Here is an 18,504-nt window from a genome sequence, read left to right as displayed (position 1 = left end):
ACCGGGCATCGCTGCAGCCCTGGGTCTGAGCTCACGACCCCAGTGCCCCGGCTACCTGCCTGCAGGGTTGCTAGGTCTAAAGGCTGGAAGTCTTAGTGTTGCCCCTGGGAAATAAGGACGTGTCTGCCTCATCTCACTCCTGAGACTTTAGAGTGCCAAACCATCCCTCCACCTTGAACATATTCTGTCCAGGGCAATGGGACAGATGAGTTCTGGTGGCAGCTGACATCTTTAACCTGCAGCTGCTCCTTCCTGCTGACACTCAGACCTTGCGTCCAGGCTCAGGTCCATGTCCTCGCTCCTGAGTCTCCCGGCTTGAAGGCCTTGTGCTGTCTGCTGGCAAACTGGCCTCCATGTCACTTCTGGATCAACGGAGGAGAGGGGTACCAAAGGGGTGTCACCCGCTCCAAACCATCAGATGCCAATGGCTACTCTTGGCTCAAGGTGTCCCCAGTGCCAAGGCATCTCAGCTCTGGTCTTAATCCAACAGAAACGCCTGCTGGCACACTGCCCGAAGGAACCTTCTGCTGAGAGGGCCTTTGCTGAATGGCATTCCCTTTTCTAGATAGCTCGGGAGATGCAAGTGGCCCCCTTGAGACCAGGGGAAAAATGAGTAAGACAATGGCTTCATGGATTCCGTTATCTCGTGTCACTTCACAGTGGCGTGGCTCATAAAAGGAATAGGGTCTGTGCTTTTCTTTCTCCTTCCCTTCCCTTCCCTCCACCCCCCTCTCTTCCCTTCCCTTCCTTTCTTTTCCTTTCCTTTTCTTTTCTTTTTCCCAGGGACAATGGCAGAAGGGAGAGCCTGGAATCCTGTAGTCCACACGCCCAATTCCAGGAGATGAGGAACTCCATGATGGAGTAGGAGAATCTTTAGGGGGAAAGAAGCAGTCAGTCTCCTCAGAGAAGGAAGGGGAGAGGCCAAGGCTCCCAGCAGGACCTACCAGGCCAGCTGGAGGCACAGCTCCCCCCCCACCTGCGGGATGGGAGCTTGCTTGCTGGGTCTGGTTCTGCCAGAGTGTGGAGAGCATCTGAGAAAGGGACTCAGGCCAGATGCTGATTGCCAGTTAAGTCTACCTCCCCTGAGGACAGGTTAAATTGACCAGGAGACCATGCCATCCCAGATCCTAAGATTGAATTTTCCAAGGTTGAATTTCTTCTCTTTTTCCTTTTTTTTTTTTGTTTTTTTTTTTGTTAAGTAGGCTCCACATTGGGTGTGGAGCCCAATGTGGGGCTTGAACTCATGACCCTGAGATCAAGACTTGAGCTGAGATCAAGAGTCAGACACTTAACCAACTGAGCCATCCAGGTGCCCCTTCAAGGTTGAATTTCTGGTATCAGCTGGAGGAGGGTACATATTCTTATGTATAATTCCTCCAGTCACGTCCCATAGAAAGCTTTTCCATGTTACATTTTTGTAGTCTTAGCCCTGCCCAGCTTCAAGGGACCACTTTAGAGTCATTTATAACCTCTGGTGTCACAGTTTGGGGGGTCGTCCTGGGCTGACCTGGGCTTTCAGCAGGCCTGGCCAGTGTGGGTGGGGAGGAATGGAACAGAGCTGGACCAGGAAGGGAGAAACAGCCTGGGTGCAGAACTAGAAGGGGTTCCTGGGGGGAGGCAATTGGCCTGTGTGCAGGGGTGTCACTGACACCAGAGGGTGGGACTGGGGGTGGGAAGTCAAGGGAAGAGCAGGCGGGAGCCTACCTCCTGGAGGTACTGGTGGATGATGAGGTTCAGCTGAGTAGAGCAGAATAAACCAAACCCTGCTCTTACAGGGGAAATAGTGTGAAAACCAGAGGAACAGTAGGACAACAAAAGGGAGCCAGAGGGAGAGATGGCTTCTGGGATGGGGTCTTGGTTGTCATGGCAACTAAACTGCTAGTGTTTGAAACTTTCAAAGGAATAAATGACTCTTTCAATGTTGTTGGTTTCTTTTTCAGTTACAGAGCAGGCCACAGCTGTGATAGGAGAAAGAGAGACGGGACTCAGCTTGCCAGGGTCAGAATGGAAGAGAGGGTCACCGAAAGATGCGCAATCATTTTACTACACAGCAATCTTGGCCGCTGGTAAACATTGGGCCGGGGGCAGGGGTGGGGTGGGGTGGGGTGGGGTGGGCGTAGAGATCTTTTATCCTGATGCACAGACAGTGAGTTGGGAGGAGGAGAGATCCGTACCGCAGGGATGGCAACTCTAGCCACACCCTATCCCAATCTTCCCTTCCAGAACAGCCACAGGAACTGCAGTCTTCATGGCCCTGTTTGTTCCCTTCCCACATCATACAAGCAATTCTATTTCTTTACCTGCTTCTTTTAAGTCAGGGCTCAAGCTGCCTGCACCTTTGCCTGGATCATAGGTGGCCAGTCCATATGGTGGTTCACGCTGCTGTGGAAACAGTGGGGGACTCTCTCTCTCTCCATTGTTTATGAGTCTGTGACACCTGGAACTGAGACGGAGGCTCCCACACACCCCTGCTCGAGTCCCTGGCTGGGGAGGACAGAGGGGTCGCAAGGTGCCTCTCATTCTTTGTGTCAGTCGGCCAGGGCTGCAGCAACAAAACCCCTAGCTCAGGCAGCATAGACAACAGGGATTTATTTCCCACAGCTCTGGAGGTTGAAAGTTCTGGGTGCAGGTGTCTGCTGATTCCCTACGGGGGAGAGTGGGCTCGTGGCTGGGAGGGGCCCTCCTTCTTGCTGCCTCCTCACCTGCCCCTTCCTCTGTGGACACGGGCAGAGCCCCCTTGGGCGTCTCTTCCTCCTTTTATAGGGACACTCGTCCTAGTTCGCTAAGGCCTTACACTTGTGACTTCATTTAACCATTAACCCTTTCTTATAGGCCCTATCTCCAAGTATGGTGCACGGGGTGTTAGAGCTCCAACATAGGAATTTGGTGGCAGACACAATTCCGTCCATAACACTCTTCCATTGACACTACATAAGAATGAAGAAATCAGGAACACAGGTCAGGACAGCTTAGTAGTGGCAGTAAGTTTTTATTTTTGTTTAGAGAAGAGAAAAGTGTTGTGATAAGAAAAGTTTGCTAGGTTGATAGAGAGCGATTAGCATGATTGAAATGATAAAAATCATTAAAAATATTGACCCTAGAATTGTAATTGTTTTGAATAAGTATATTTAAGTCTTAGACTGATGACCTCAGAAGAAGAGTCCTTCCCGGAACTTCTTTTTTCTTTTTTTTAAATGATAAATAGGGAAACCAGAGAGCAGAGAGCCGCATATGGATAATAAATGTTCTTGAAAGAGAGCCCAGAACAAAAGGATCAGAAAGATTTAATGCAGCTGCTGAAAAAAAGAACTGAATATGTATATTGAAAGGGCAGAGCTCCAGGCAAGATCAATAATAAGAATATTACACCGAATCCTGTCCTGTCAAAAATATGTAAGTACAGAGAGAACAAGGAAACCCGCTATGTGTCTACACACTAACAAAGAAGCACGCTTCACAGGTATAGGATGAAAATGCCCAAACACAGTGGACCAAAGTCAAAGTTGATTTTGAAGGTGAGAAGTTTTGATAAAATACATATTGTAGGGGCGCCTGGGTGGCTCTGTGGGTTAAGCCTCTGCCTTCGGCTCAGGTCATGATCCCAGGGTCCTGGAATCGAGCCCCACCTCGGGCTCTCTGCTTGGCAGGGAGCCTGCTTCCCCTTCTCTCTCTGCCTGCCTCTCTGCCTACTTGTTCTCTCTCTCTCTCTCTGTCAAATATATAAATAAAGTCTTTAAATATATATATATATATAGTAGCACAACAGTGAATTTATGAAAACAGAGAAGACATTCAGAGTTATGCAAAGTCTCAGAAAACATGCCACCTGTGTACTCTTCTTTTAAAATTAACTAAAAAAAAAAAAATTACCTAAAGATACACTGACTGAAATGAAAGAAGGAGCAAAAAAAGAAGCAAGGAGAAGTCACTGCAAGAAAAGACCAGCGACACTGATTCACAGCATTCATGTTGCTGTCCTGAAGCTGGGTTATCGTGGTTTTAACTTCTGCTTTTCCATTCTGGTAGCTATTTGAAGTAACAAATAATTTCTATAATGTCAAAATAACAAAATAATGATTTATATAATATAATTGAATAAAACGAAAATAATTAATGCAAAGTGAAAGTAAGCATTTAATAATGATAATAAATAGCTATATTATAAACTAGTGAATTCTTCCCTGTTTGAATTAGGAAACCGAGGGGCGTAAGAGGTGACGAACACATTGGCTTAAATATGTGGCTCATTGAAGATATTTTATTTTTGACTCTGACATTTAGTTATCTTTTAAAAGATTTATTTATTTATTTGAAAGAGAGAGCACAAGCAGGGGGAAGGGCAGAGGGGGAGGAAGAATGTCAAGCAGACTCCCCACTGAGCTCAGAGCCTGTTGTGCAGGGCTGAATCCCAGGACCCTGTGATCATGACCTGAGCTGAAATCAAGAGTCAGCCACTCAACAGACTGAGCCACCCAAGCACCCCAGGCTCTGACATTTAAAAAGTAAGTTAAAAACGCATTTGGAAAGCTTGCAGGTAAATATTAAAATTAAAAACTCTTACAAATGTCTTCCAGAATAGAAGGCAAAAACAAAGAAAATATAGACAAAAATCACATGAAAGTATTCCAAAGAGAAGGAATAAAATAATATGGCAGAAATAAGGCCAAGTCAAAACAACACATACATGAATGACTTCTTAGAAAAGTAAAATTGGAACTGATTCAAAAAGCAAGAGAACATCTGAATCATTTAATGACCCTGAAAAACCAAATACGTGGTCAATATTACCTCTTCAAAGAACAGTAGGCTATATAATTTTATGAGTTGGTTCATTGAAAACATTATAAGCTATTCCAGAGCATATAAAAGGTAGAAAGTTTTAGGCATACTTGTGCCAAGCTGAGATAGCCTGATATCTGATTTTGACAGTACCCAGAAACTTACGGACCAATCTCATTCACAAATACAAGTGCAAAATTCTAAAAAATACTCTCTGCAATGGTATATGAAATATATAATGACATATTATATATATATATAAATTATATATCTATATAACAGAGACAAAATATAACAGAATATACATATAAAAGAGAAACAAAATAATTTCCACACAATTTAAGATTCAACTCGGTTTCTTTTTCATAGTGATTGGACTGTAGAAATTCTGAAGCTATTATCCCTGTAGTTTAGTTGAGTAAAAGAGAATAGATAACTGTGGGAGAAGAGAGATGGAAATATTGACAAAGAAGAGGCTTGTGGTTTTGGCTGGGGATTAGAGGTGTATCTTACACACACACACACACACACACACACACACTTTTAGGTGTAGAAAGAATCAAACAAAAAAAAGAAGGCATGATGATGGTATGAAGGCTCTGGCTTTGAGTCAAGAGGGCAGCCAATAGCATCCCAGACTCACTGGCTATCTAAAGATGGCCAGGGTCATGTCATCTGGATCCTGAAGTTGGGGTGTCTTAGTCTTTCTAGAACAGGGTCAACGAGTCTGGAAGCTGTTCTCATTGGCTTTGCAAAAAATAAACACCTCTTTGAGGTTCTTTTCAAATTCTGCCTCCAAGTCCAGTCCTATCTGACCAAAGTTGGAAGCCTGAAAGGGGGAAAAAAAAAGGCAAGCAAACAGACGTTTAAGGATAAAGAATTAGAACTATCAAAACACTTGCATTTTTGAATTTTTTTTTTTTTTAGTGCCCCGCCTGCCTATCCCTAATACTGTGCTTCCCCAGCAGCCAGGTGGAGTGCGCAGGGCATGGGGAGATGCTGATGCCACAATACTGAAATGGACAAGCCTCTGCCCGATTCCTAACTTGGACCTGACTGGTGGTCAGAACTGGAGAGCTGATTTTAATCACTGCAAAGCCTGAGCTTGGGATAAAACAGACAGAGATAAAGCATTTCTTGAAAGCCCACCTTCTGAAGGAAGGATGAACCTTCCGTTCTCCAAGGCTGACACTGGGCCAGGCATGGAGGGGCTCCCTGGGTAGATTCTCCCTCCAGCTCCACAAGCTGACACTAGTTTACAATTTGTGTCTTCATGAACATGCCAACTTGTGCCATGGAGGAAGGGAAGGAGACTGGGTGGAAATGGAAATCTTCCTTAGATACCTCCCAAGAAGTATCTGTACAAATAATAGTATAAATCAGGATAAACTCAACAGACTACAAGTTAACAACCTGTTGGCTTGCAAGATAACTCAACCGATTGTCTCTCACTGCGGACAAAGGATGAACCCAACACCCTCTGAGGGCAATTTTGGAGGTTTGCGTCTCCTCTAAAATTTAGAAGTAAAAAAATCCAAGCATGAGCATCCTGGGAGTTTATTTCATGAAGTTGAATTACTTTGTTTATTTCTGTATTTCTGAGACATGGAGAACAAGGTAACCATAAATCACCTTTCCTCCCCATTTGAACGAGGCAGGATGAGATGGGCTGTTCTCCGTGCGACTACCCCGCCCATCCTACAACTGGGGACAGATTGTTTTCAGGGAAGGATGCTTCCCTGTCCCTGTTCTGTCTGAATTCCTCTCCACCCCTGGAATTAAGAGGCCGCTTTCTTCTGTAATCCAACTCATTTTGAGCTTTCTCCAGGACCAGATTGGTAAAATTCTCGCAAAGTTCTGCTGCCCCAGAAATTAGGGAAAAGTGGAAAGGAGGTGCAGAGGAAACAGGAGACACCCTTTACCTTGTAAAATGTTTTATGGTTGCTAAAGATGAGGCGCATGTCCCGAACAAACCACTCCACTGTGTACACGTTCTCAGTCAGCCTTTCCTTAATCAGGTCCAACCACATGGCTTCCTTAAAGGGCTCTCCATAGTCTTGAATCTAGGGACAAAGCCACCAAAAGGGTGATATTGGCACCGCCATTATTCCTCGAAGGGATCCAACAGAAACACAGGAGAAGTGATGATATTAGCACCGGACTCGTCTATGCTAGACATAGTCTAAGCACTGCCACTAGGTGAACATATGATCCTACAACAACCCTGTGAGATTGGTACTATAATTACGCCCATTTTCAGATGAGGAAACCGAAGGAGGGAGACCTTAAACAACCTACAGGATTTCGCAGCTAAAAAATGGTGGAGGCGGGACTTGAAGTCTCCTGAGAAGGGCTCTAAACACTCTGCTGACTGTAAGAAAGACATTCTCACCTAAGAGAAGGAGAAACTGAGGTACACGCGAGGCGGGGCAAGTCTCCCGGGGCTCCCGGAACCCGGATGCGGCGGGTGGAGTTTGAACAGGGTGTCCCCCCTCTAGACTCTGCAACTAAACCCGCTCTTGGCCAACAGCCGGCGCCCTTAGGGGTCACTCTCCCAAATTCCAGAGTGAGCTTTCCGTCAAAGAGATGCCCACAGAACAAGAACCATGGAATGTCACTTACGTTATGTGGGGTTTCTGCAAAAAAGGAGCTTTGTGGATGACAGTAGGCCTTCAAGAGGAGGAACTCACATTTCTGTAAAATGTGAAGAGAGCTTTAAAGGGAAATGCAGCTCCAAGAGAGCGAAGCCGGGCCTGTGCCCAGACAGACAGGCACAAGAGGGCGCAGCCAGACACGGCCAGCCGTCCAGCCACATTTGCGAAAGAGCCGTGGGGCGCATCGAACTCTGGACTTCGTGCGCTGAATCGCCATCCTCGGAAGCGAGACACTGCAGGCTCCCTCAGGCACCTATGGGCGCCCTTTCCCTCCCCCACTACCTGTTGGACTTCTCACATGTACAGGGTGAGGAGAAGGCTTGGGGTTGGCACCCAACTCACCAACTGCTCCTCAGGCTGCATCTGCCTCTCCAGGACCTCAGATTTCCCGTGACGGGGCTGCCTTCCCGAAGACTCCTTTATCCGGCAAAAGGTGCAAGTCCACCGGCTCCTGAGAGGTGGGGGATGAGTGAGCAAGGGCCAGGCCCCTGGAAACAGACCTTGTTCCTACGGCGGCCACCGTCCTCCTTTCAGGCATGGCCGATGGACGACGCAGCTGGGAGATGAAGGGGACACTTCCCAGAGTGTCCAAGACCCCCCAAGCAGGACTTGAGCCCATGACCCTCCTACCACTGAGAGTGGCACGAGGGGGCTCAGTGCACGGAGGGTGGTGTCAGGGTGAATGGTGGGCTGCCCTTCCCCGAGCTGAGCTGCTGGGAGCACAAGACGCCCTGCCTGTCATACCCAAGTGTCAAAACTGGGGCTTAACCCCTGGGGACCCAGGCTTCTATCAGCCTGTTGAGCCCATGGTAAAATGCAGGAACGAGGCCACGTTTCCTGCCTTTTCTGAAAAAGGGCTGTAAAACTAGGAGAGGACGCTCGCCAGGGGCAGTGGCAAGGTGGAGGCAAGGTGGCTCGGTCACAGACTCAGAAGTAGAGGCTGCCACGAAACCACATGGAACATAGACCCCATCCTGTTGCTCTGGGTCATACCTGAGCCATGACGCTCACAGGTCCTGCTCTTCTGCCTGGAGAAGAGACACTAGAGGCAGAGCCTGGGCAGAGTCCGTGTACAAAAGACAGGGCTGCGTCTCACTAACCTCTCTGCCTCTGCAGACGGGATGTGACAGTCCTCATGAAAGGCTCTTGGACAAGTGTCACAGCAGACCAGTGGTCCCCTTCTACAGCACACCTCACATTCCTTGGAGTTTTCTCCCTGGAAGCAGAGAGAATGCAGCAGCACTTGAATCAGCCCTGACACAGAGGGGCTTTGGTACACGCCATCCTTGTGTGTTGCCCAGTGGAAGTTTCCAACCCGCCTGACCATGGTGCTCCGGGAGGTGGCTGATGGGGGACGAGCGTGGCCTTTCCAATTGCAGACAGGCAAATGGCAAGAATCATCAAGCTGCCCTTGAACCACACCTTGCCAGAGCTGGAAGGGATGGAGCAACCTTCAACCCCTTTCTATACAAAGTGTGGCCTGAGGACCAGCAGCATCAGCATCCCCTGGGAGCTGGCTAGAGATGCAGACCTACTGAACTGAAATCTGTTTTCACAGGATCCCAGATGGTTTGGAAGTACATGAAATTTGAGAAAACCCAGCTTTTGGCAACCTCCTTATTTTACAAGCCTGGAAAGGCGAGATGCTTTTTATCCTGCAGAGTCGATACAACTTACTACCTGAGCCAGACTGGCACCCAGGCTGCCTGTGCCTCTGGGTTCAGAGCTGTCCCATCCACTCTGTGCAGGCAAGTGTGCCGGGCAGACCCAGAATGGTTCCTGACGTTATGGCCGAAAAACAGAAATATAAAGACATAGAGCTGCTGTATAAATCAATCGTTTCGTGGGCCTTCGAAATCATTAAAATGTGATCCAGTAAATTCTACAAGCGATTTTTACTGCTGGATAAGAACCTACAGGTAGGAGCCCCTTGTTCCACTCCTGATCCCGCAAGAGGGACAGTGGGGCTCCAGAACATGTTTTCTCTGTACTAAAGGTAGGAGCCAGGAAGAGGCATCTTTCTGGGTGTTGAAAAGGTGGGAAATAGACCATCAGGAGCTGGAGGAAAGACTGAAGGAGAGGGGATCAGTCGTATCTAAGGAGAGAAATCCTGCCACTACCCTCAGCTGTCCACAACACAAGTACAAGGACCTGGCTGAGGACATAAAGGATGGAAATGTTTTGTCCATTCTCAAAACTAGGCACTAGGAGGGGTGCCTGGGTGGCTCAGTCAGTTAAGCGTTTGCCTTTGGCTTAGGTCATGATCTTGGGGTCCTGGGATCGAGCCCTGTGTTGGACTCCCTGCTCAGTGGGAGTCTGCTTCTCCCTCTCCCTACCCCCTGCTCATGCTCATTCTCTCAAATAAATAAAAAAAAAAGTCTAGCTACTCAGCCAGAGTAAAAATTCCCCCTTGACTTGGGGGTGAGCCCATCTCTGTCTTAATTGGGGAGACTTCCTGAGCAGATTCGTGTACTTACAGGAGCCCCAGGACTCCATCAAGAGGGCTCCTGAAGAGAGCCCTGAAGTTCACGTGATCTTTCTGAGTTTCCTATCCTGAACTTCCCAGTCTGCCTTTCTTTGTCCCTGGAGTTGACATTCTATGGCCATTCTTGCCCTCTGACTGGGCACCTTGTTTGCCCAGGTCCACGGTGCAGACGCCAGCTCCCCAAGTAACCCAGACCTACCCACTCCCGCTAGTTGAGACCCCAGCTGGATCCAGAGCCCCACCCCCGCTGTAGTGTGGGCACCGATAGTTCTTTTTCCCTTTTTTTGGTAATGCAAGTGCCTGACTGAAGTCTTGATTGCTCCAGTACCCTGATAAACACAGCTATCTCGCTATTTCTCAAATAAACCCATTTCCAGCCACACAACTAGATAAAGAGTCAGGCCACCAATCTCCACTGAGCCTCCTTTGTTTTAGAGCTCTTGATTCATTTCAATAACTGACTATTTGGGCTGCTTGTTTGTTTGTTTATTTGTTTTTTAAATGATTAAAAAAGATTTTTATTTGAGAGAGAGAGCGAGCGAGAGAGCAGGGAGAGGGGCAGAGGGAGAGGAAGAAGCAGACTCCCCACTGAACAGGGAGCCCAACACTGGGCCAATCCCAGGACCTGGAGATCATGACCTAAGCTGAAGGCAGGTGCTTAAACAACTGAGCCACACAGGTGCCCCTGGGCCACCTTTCCCCCCCACCCTCTTCCCACACTTGAAGTTCTAGCTCTTATGTTTTAAATTCACCAATAAAGAGTGATCCAGAGAAAACCTAGGCCTCTACCCTCTACCCCAATAAAGGCAGAGCCTCATACCTATGCTCATTCCCTCTCTCTCTCTCTACCTCTTCTTCTACCTCTCTCTCTCTCTCTCTCTCCAACTATCTCTCCACAGTCTCACTGCATGACCCCCCTCACTGTATGACAAAACACCCCTTTCCCTAGGCTCTGGCGTGGAACAGTTTCCAACACACATGATATCGCAGAGAAAGAGAGAAAGGATGTACAATTCCACAGTCGTGTTCCGACTCTGGCTTTTATGTTTGATGCCTGAGAGCTTCAAGTCCCGCTACTCCCTCTTTCCCTTTTGGCTCCTCTGGGCAACTAAATAAGGAAGCTCATGGACTCCCCCTCTTGGCCCCAGTGAGAAGTTAAAACTAAATAAGTTCTGCCCCTGTAGGAGAATTCTCACCCTGGCCCTCACCTCCCCTAGCTGTTATAAACCTTGGGCTACTCCCCCTGGCCACTCAGATCATTTTCAAACCAGATTGGGAGGCTGCCCTGCTCTCCCTAGAAAGCCTCTGTATATGAGTAATAAATCAGTTCATACTCTCTTGGCGCATGTAGTGCGTCATCAGCTCTGATTATCTGGCCCCAGTTTTTGGTGGAGGGCTGATCTCACTTCCTTGCTGGCAACCAGAAGACAACTGGATCAACAAGCAATGAGTCTCAGGGACCAGGGTCTATCTTCTCTTTCTCTGGCTTGCTAACTGTCTTATGCTTTAGTATTGCTGCCTGCTGGGCCATGGCACTGAGGTTGCAGTTTTCCACCACAAAGCACCATTCATTCTTCCCAAGTTTAAGAACAGGCCAAACTGGGCAATCAAATAGAGAAACAGTAGAGGTAATCACTCCTGCTTGAGTAGATCTTGTATCATGAGTTTTGGTGCTTGAAATTTATACTGGATTTTACCAACTATTTTAACAGAGGGGAAGGTCCGTGGGTTCTATGTTGTAAGACTGATTGTTAAGTGTCAAAAACAATTTTCTTTTACTTCATTATTCATTGTGTAAGAACATCCATGCCCCCTATGGGATATTTTAGAGCCACGAGTATTATATTATGACCATGGGGCATTAGGGAAGGCGACAATTTTGATGGTTACAGTGAGGTATACCTGTTTGTCCTCTATTTTATCTTTGGTAATGCCCCTAAGAGTATAGAGGGTAACTTGTTTAAATTTAGTGGGGTATAATTACTCACAAAGGAGCCCCACACATTAAGGCTCTTAAACACAATATTATCAAAATCACTGACACCAACCACTTGGCAACTGGCAAGTGTTTTGCTGTCCCAGATTTGGCTAGAAAGTTCTTCTCTGTGCCTCTTTCAACAGCATCTGAATTGCAGCTTGCTTCCACCTCTGTGGGGATATAGCACACCTTTACTTGGTTTCCTGCAGTACCTGAACAGCTTTAGCATCACACACAACCTCTGCAGCCAAGATCTTAACTGCATCCTACTTTCCCCAGGAGCACAAGCATGACACCACACTGATGACACCCTTTTCATTTGACATACTCATTCAGAATGTAAATTACTCACAAAGGAGATCATGAAAAGGAACAGGCCATTATCCACACACAGTACAAGGCCCCACCAGCTCAGCAAATTTCTAGGTGTTATCTGGTCATTTGAAGGCTGCTCCATCCCTGACAGTGTCGAGAACCAATTATCAACCTTCTCAATACCCAGGCTTGTTGCCCAACGTCTTTTAGGCCTTTGATTTCAAGGTAACCTATTCCTCATTTATAGATTTTACTTATGCTTATGTATGCTTCCTTGTAAATTGGCCCACTTTGAAGGGAATCTCTTTAATCAAAGGCTCTAGAATCTGTCAAAAAAAAAAAAAGACAAAAACCTGTTCTCTTTAGTTTTTGCTATACACTATTAGAGTAGCAACTGCGGTCTTCATACTGGGCTCTTCTAGGGATAGAGGCTCTCACAGGCCCTGAGCCTATGACTTTGCACCAGCTGCTCATTTTGCCTTGGGTTATGGGTGCAGCATCCCATAGGGAAGCCACAAAACATATGTTTGGACTATGAGCATCATGTTTCTTGACAGTACACACTGAAAAAGACAGACACCAATGGAGACTGGGTACATTGCTGAGCAACACTGATGTGTAAGATAACATGGCTGAAGAAAAGGCCTGCATCTGTCCATTTGTAGTCATTACAGATTATCTCATTATCCCAATGTGGCTGCTGATAGGCAGGACCGAAAGGTCGGGTCAAGTGTGCTTCTGACTATAATGTGCTGACGTGTGACATTATGAGCGAGAAGGAACTATAATATTGGGGCCATTGATTAATGCTCTGGATTTAAAATATCTTTATTGTTTTGTTTGCTCATTACAAAAGTAATAAATGGACATTTTCTACCTGTACATAAATGTATAATATGGAAAACAAATGTCTTATATAATCCTATGCCAAAATAACCAATTCATTCAGATATATTTTCAATCATAGACCTACATAGTCACATAAACAAAATCGGGTTCCTTCCGCTACTACTACTAGTTTAAACTTCTGAAACTTTCTTGACTTTAGAACCTTTGGGTGGTTTTCCATTGACTAAGGAGGAGTCTATAACCATGCATTTTTTTTTTTTTTGAACACCAGTCAGTAGATGTATCAGTTTGTTTTATAATAATGATGGCCATTTGTATTCTTCCCTAATTTTTGGCTATTACAAGGAGCACCCCTGTACACATTAAGATATTTCAAATCAGCATGGAAAAGATGGTTTATACAATAAACAGCTTTGGGGGAGCCTTTGGCTTTTTAAACTTTGAATGAATCCAGCCAAGGGTCAGGGCAGCCTCCAGGGTGACATGAGAAAGGCATCATTGCCTCTGCCTAAGGTTTGGATCAATGGGAAGTTCATGAGTGAGATTTGTATCTGGAGGACATATTTAAGCAAGTGAAGAAGTTTGAGGAGGAACAGCACAAGATAATGATGACTGCCATTTTCCCCTGGAGGGATGTTCTGCTGAGACAAAGCTCAGTTCAAACACTTTCGTTTTGGTACTATTGATAATGAGCATGTTGAATTGAGGGATAGTTATGTTCAATCAAGGATGGTCTTCTTGCTCTTTCACATACTGTTCTTATCTACCTCTATTTCATAATTACTTTTCAAACTAGAGCACTCTATTTCTGACAACTTTGGTCTGTATTCATCCAAATATCCAGGTCTAAAACACATGTAAATCATCAGTTTCTGTCCTCTTATTTTAAGAGTTATTTGTGGCCCCATATCAAATGAACTGTGTGCCAGTGTGCCAATGCACACTGTACCAGTGTGCCAATGCTATTGTCATGAGGATGCAATGCCTAAAAGTAAAGGTGACCCAGGCTGGGGAACTTGAGGACTCAAAGGTAAGCCTTTGGATGCAGAGTCTGCAATACGGAGACTGAAAATGTGGTAGAAATTCACCTGCTCTTTACCTCTCTCTTGACACTTCTTGGAGGACAGAACAAAAGTCCTTTCTGAAAGAGAGAAGGGGTCAATGAATGAGGTTATTCTAGAACCTCTTCTTTTGTCCACATCGAAGTTCCCACTTCCTAGTGAATATTTGTACCTGGACATCCTACTCAGTCTCAAACCCAAGGTATCTGAGAGAAACATTAGCTCCATCCTCCAATCAGTTCTTCTTCTGGACTTCACTTGACAAAATAAGTTTTTCCCCCATTACTCAAACCCAAGACCCATTAGTCCTTCTTTCCAGTTCTTTTCTCACCCACTTTTTCCTCTCCATTTTCCCTTCTGTAGGTAAAGTTCTTATGATTCCATCCCAGTGATAATTTTTTTAGTGTTTTTGGGAGGCTTTGTGTTGGGTTCTGGGATCACAAAGGCCACTAGCCTTGTTTGTTGCTCACAGGATAGAGTGTGAGCCGGGGAAGTACAAACGAGGGACTGACTGCATGACAGACAGGATGGTCTGGAAAAGTGTCACCCAGGGGTCCAGATGGAGCTGGGTATGGAGGAGGTCTTTATTGGGCAGAGGGTGCAGGGAAGGTCTCAGAGGTCTGTGTCTCCATCTGGCTTCCTCCTAGCTCACCCCATCTGATACCCCCAGGCTAAGCTTCTTAAAACTCTCCTGACCTCACAGCCCTTTCCTCACATTTAACATTCTCTGCTGTGGGTACCACCACTCTGTATTCCTAACTTTCTCGCCCACAAATTTTTCTATGAAAAATCTAGCTCTTTCTCAATCATGCTGTTGAATCCTAACGGAAATTCCTTCACATTTCTGTTATTGGAATTCCACTTATCCTTCCAGGAATTAAACCCATCACCCATCTGTTCCCTGTTAAATACCTCCAGGAGTTCTCCTAAGGTCTTTCCTCTGCAATATATAGTCTCCTTCCATTTCTTTGTATTTGCCCGTTTTCCTTCGATTTCAAATTCTTTTGGTGTGAACCAAACCCCCTCCTCATTCCGAATGCACTTCTCTGAGGAGCCTGTAAGATAAAGATGGACTATTCCTAGATCCAATTTCATTCTCTGTGAATTCACCCTAAGCCTCAAATCCCTAATTATGGTTGTTCCACCTGCCTGGGTCCAGAGAGACTCCCTGTAGGGGAGGGAGCAGTAGCAAAAGAGTCTGGATTCCTCCTCTCTCAGACTGAAGGAAGCCCTAAAACCTGCAGGAGTGGTGTGGGAGTGGGAGAGGATTTGCATTTTTTGTGACGTCTACATGAGGCAAGTAGTGCCTTTGGGTCCATGGATGACTTCCATGTGGGAGTAGAGTGGCCCAGCTGCCAGGTTGACCATGACACAGAAAACTAAAAATTCTTTCTTAGCAAGCACTTCTTTCTCAGCAACCTCGCTTGCAGGGATCATTTTCTGGGAGATTCAACGCACTGCTACTTCCCTCTCTTCTAGTGGTTTTAGGGCTTCCAAAGAGAAGACTGAGAAACTCACCTTGTTTCAATTTCTCCTTGTATAAAATCCCTTTGGCTTCACCACAGGTCACAGGAAGTTCAGGAGAGAGAAAATCTACAGTTTCATCTTCAGGTTTTTCTGAAAGTAGAAGGGAAAGTAGAAGAGTGTAGTGTTGCTCAGTCTTCATTCTCTCTTCTTCATGGATTTTCCTTTCCCTGAATTCTGATAATAGTAATAACAATAATCATGTAAATGGCACCAGAGACAACCTCTGGTTAACTGGCAGGAGGTCTTCCATTTTGAGAGGCAGGTTAGCTAACATGGACAGAGCAGTTTCCAATAAACCAAACCATTGCCACCAACATCACATCAAACAAAATGGTTAGTAAAACATGTAAAGCTTCTTTGGTGAATGGGTTTTAATTCATAAGCGAACTGGCCATCACCTAAGTTTCCTTTATTTCATAAGCATCCTGCTTATTCTTCTGTGTGAATAGAAGTTGCCTGCTCAAAATATTTTGTGGTGCACATGTGGCTAAAGGAAAGGTTTTTTTCCTATAATCTTATCTCCTGACTTGAACCAAGGCAGGGTGAGTGAAGTGCTTAGCACTGAGTTACTAGCGTCAGTCTTCATTTTTTGCTGTCCGTTTTCATTTTATTATTTTTCTGTTTCTTTCCCTATGAATAAAAAAGAAAACCCCCAAGAACTCCAAACTAATCTGCAAATTGCACATGGAGAGATTTGGTAACTGTGTAACCCTGAGTAGGGATGTTGGATATTGATTCAGGAGAAGCAGCTATAAAAGTTTAAAATAAATATCAACAATTCCTGCTTCTTTTTGTCCCAGCCTCACTGTAGATGGATTTATTCCAGATAGACTGCAGGAGCTGTCTCTGGGGACAAGGAGAAAGCTCTTCCTATGGCTTATGTTGCTTATACAGGACGTTACTTGTGGAATAAGTCTAGGTGAACAACTAGTCCAACTTTCTCAAATACTTATTAAAAGAACCAAAGGGAGGGTCCCCTATGTGACTCAGTCAGTTAAGTCTCTGCCTTCGGCTCAGGTCATGATCCCAGGGTCCTGGGATCAAACCCTGTGTCCAGCTCTCTGCTCAGCAGGGAGCCTGCTTCTCCTTCTCACTCTGCTGCTCCACCTGCTTGTTCTGTCTCTCTCTAAATCTCTCTCTCTGTTAAATAAATAAATAAAATCTTAAAAAAAAAAGAGCCAAAAAGAAGTGTATGAAAAAGAGAGCACCATTAGAAAAAGAACAGAGCACCATAAATGGTGAAGAAACCATTAGTTACTTTGGAAAGATGTGAACTGGAGTCAGATAAGAAAGCAGAGATTCCTGAGGATTGAAAGGATGGTTCCCCTGAACAGAATGATAGAAGATGTCCAGTCTTGGAAGGGCAGGGGCTATAGCAAGCCTGGGTAGGAATAGGGGGTGGGAAGAACTTAGTTTCAAGAGCCAGCCAGAATTCTCGCATGGAATGGCTGGCTCCGCTACTTGTCTCCAGACTCTGCCCACTCAAATTGATATGGCCCAGGGGATGACAGCTCAGCCTCAGGAGCCAGATTGGCTAGGCTTATAATCTTGACTATGCAATTTACTTGCAAGTTTATGTTAAGTGCATATTATTGTCAAAGTTGAGTGAAAGATTTGTCCCTGGGGGTTCCTAATGTGGGTGACAAAGCAGAGCCACAAGCAACTTTGGACTACTGCAAACCCCAAGGGGGATTAGCGGGGCACTGGGGACCTTGTATAGTTCTCTGTCTCATGGAACTAATTCCTTAATTCCCTATGGTAAATATAGGTCCCAGACATCCTTATGAGCAGATGCAGGAACAGTGGGTGGCACTGGCAGTTCTGGGCAGCAAGCCAGGGTGCAGAGTTGTGGGCACAAGCAAGACTCCATCCTTTTCTTGGTGAAGGCAGCTTGCCAAGTCAGGCAGGACCTTGGGTCCTGAGTATTTCCAAAGCCACCACCATGTACCTAAGGAGGGACAGCTCTCTGATCTGTTCCCAATAATTTTGCATTTGGCTTAGTCTTCCTCTTGCAAACAGGCTTTTAAGGATGGAATCCTGAGGATAAGCCCTGCCTGGAGATCTCCCACATCTATGGGATCACCATTCATAAGTGTGAGCAAACAGTGAGGAACCTGTTATGAAAAGTAAGCAATTAACAAAGAGAGTTCATGGGAATGAAAAGCATGATGGAGGAAACAAAAAGAAAGCCTAACAGAGACAAGGAAAAACAGAATGGAAAAAAAGTAATTACTGATTGGATAGATGAACATTGGGAAAAGGCAAAAGGTGAAAATCATTCATGGACAGACATAGCCTGGGGAAAGGTCTGGAGCTCCATGGTAGTAGTCATTGGAGCTCATACTGCACTGTATGAGTAAACTGAGGCTCTGATATTGGTATTCATACTTTGCAAAGAAGAACGGATAATGTATTGATCTGACAGTTATTTAAGCATAAACTCTGTGAGGCACGGAGAAGTTGGACATAGAGCAATGAGCAAGATTGACTGCTTACTGATCTCATTTGCCTTTCACACAGTCAACAGTTAATTATAGTTGTGACAAGTGCCATGAAGAAAAAAAACACTGGGCTCTATGAAGTCTGGGAGACTCACTGGGACAGAGAATGCTTACTTCAAGGTGAGGCCTGAGGGTGTGAAGCAAAGGGATGGTGAGCAAGGGGGATTATTAGCTTTGGTGAGGGAGTGTATGAGGGGGACACACTGAGGAAGTCCTGAGCAGGAAAGGAGGACATAGCATCCAGTTTCAAAGTGGCCCATGCTCCGAGAAATCAGGCTGGTGGGGGCACTCAGGGTGTGGGTAGGAGTTGGATTGTGGGTGTGGGCTATGTTGTGTTTCTTGACCTAGGTGCCAG

At 45.8% G+C, this 18,504-nt stretch overlaps 1 protein-coding gene across 2 annotated transcripts in view; it reads right to left on the bottom strand.

Moving 5' to 3' along the window:
• Positions 1-5,120: 5,120 nt before the first annotated feature.
• SP110 (SP110 nuclear body protein) overlaps positions 5,121-18,504 on the bottom strand; it is a 38,830-nt gene continuing 25,446 nt past the window's right edge. For both annotated transcript variants that reach the window (XM_080798042.1, XM_080798043.1), the window contains 8 exons: positions 15,640-15,738; positions 15,034-15,176; positions 14,160-14,201; positions 8,534-8,649; positions 7,776-7,884; positions 7,402-7,473; positions 6,702-6,842; positions 5,121-5,608 (listed from right to left, as the gene is read on the bottom strand). In XM_080798042.1, the coding sequence (XP_080654168.1) occupies positions 5,498-5,608; positions 6,702-6,842; positions 7,402-7,473; positions 7,776-7,884; positions 8,534-8,649; positions 14,160-14,201; positions 15,034-15,176; positions 15,640-15,738 (833 nt within the window). In that variant the 3' untranslated portion in view covers positions 5,121-5,497. The remainder of the gene's footprint in view (positions 5,609-6,701; positions 6,843-7,401; positions 7,474-7,775; positions 7,885-8,533; positions 8,650-14,159; positions 14,202-15,033; positions 15,177-15,639; positions 15,739-18,504) is intronic.

The sequence above is a fragment of the Martes martes genome, assembly GCF_963455335.1.
Source record: "Martes martes genome assembly, chromosome: 3".
NCBI lineage: Eukaryota > Metazoa > Chordata > Mammalia > Carnivora > Mustelidae > Martes > Martes martes.
This window is presented reverse-complemented; position numbering and strand designations above follow the sequence as displayed.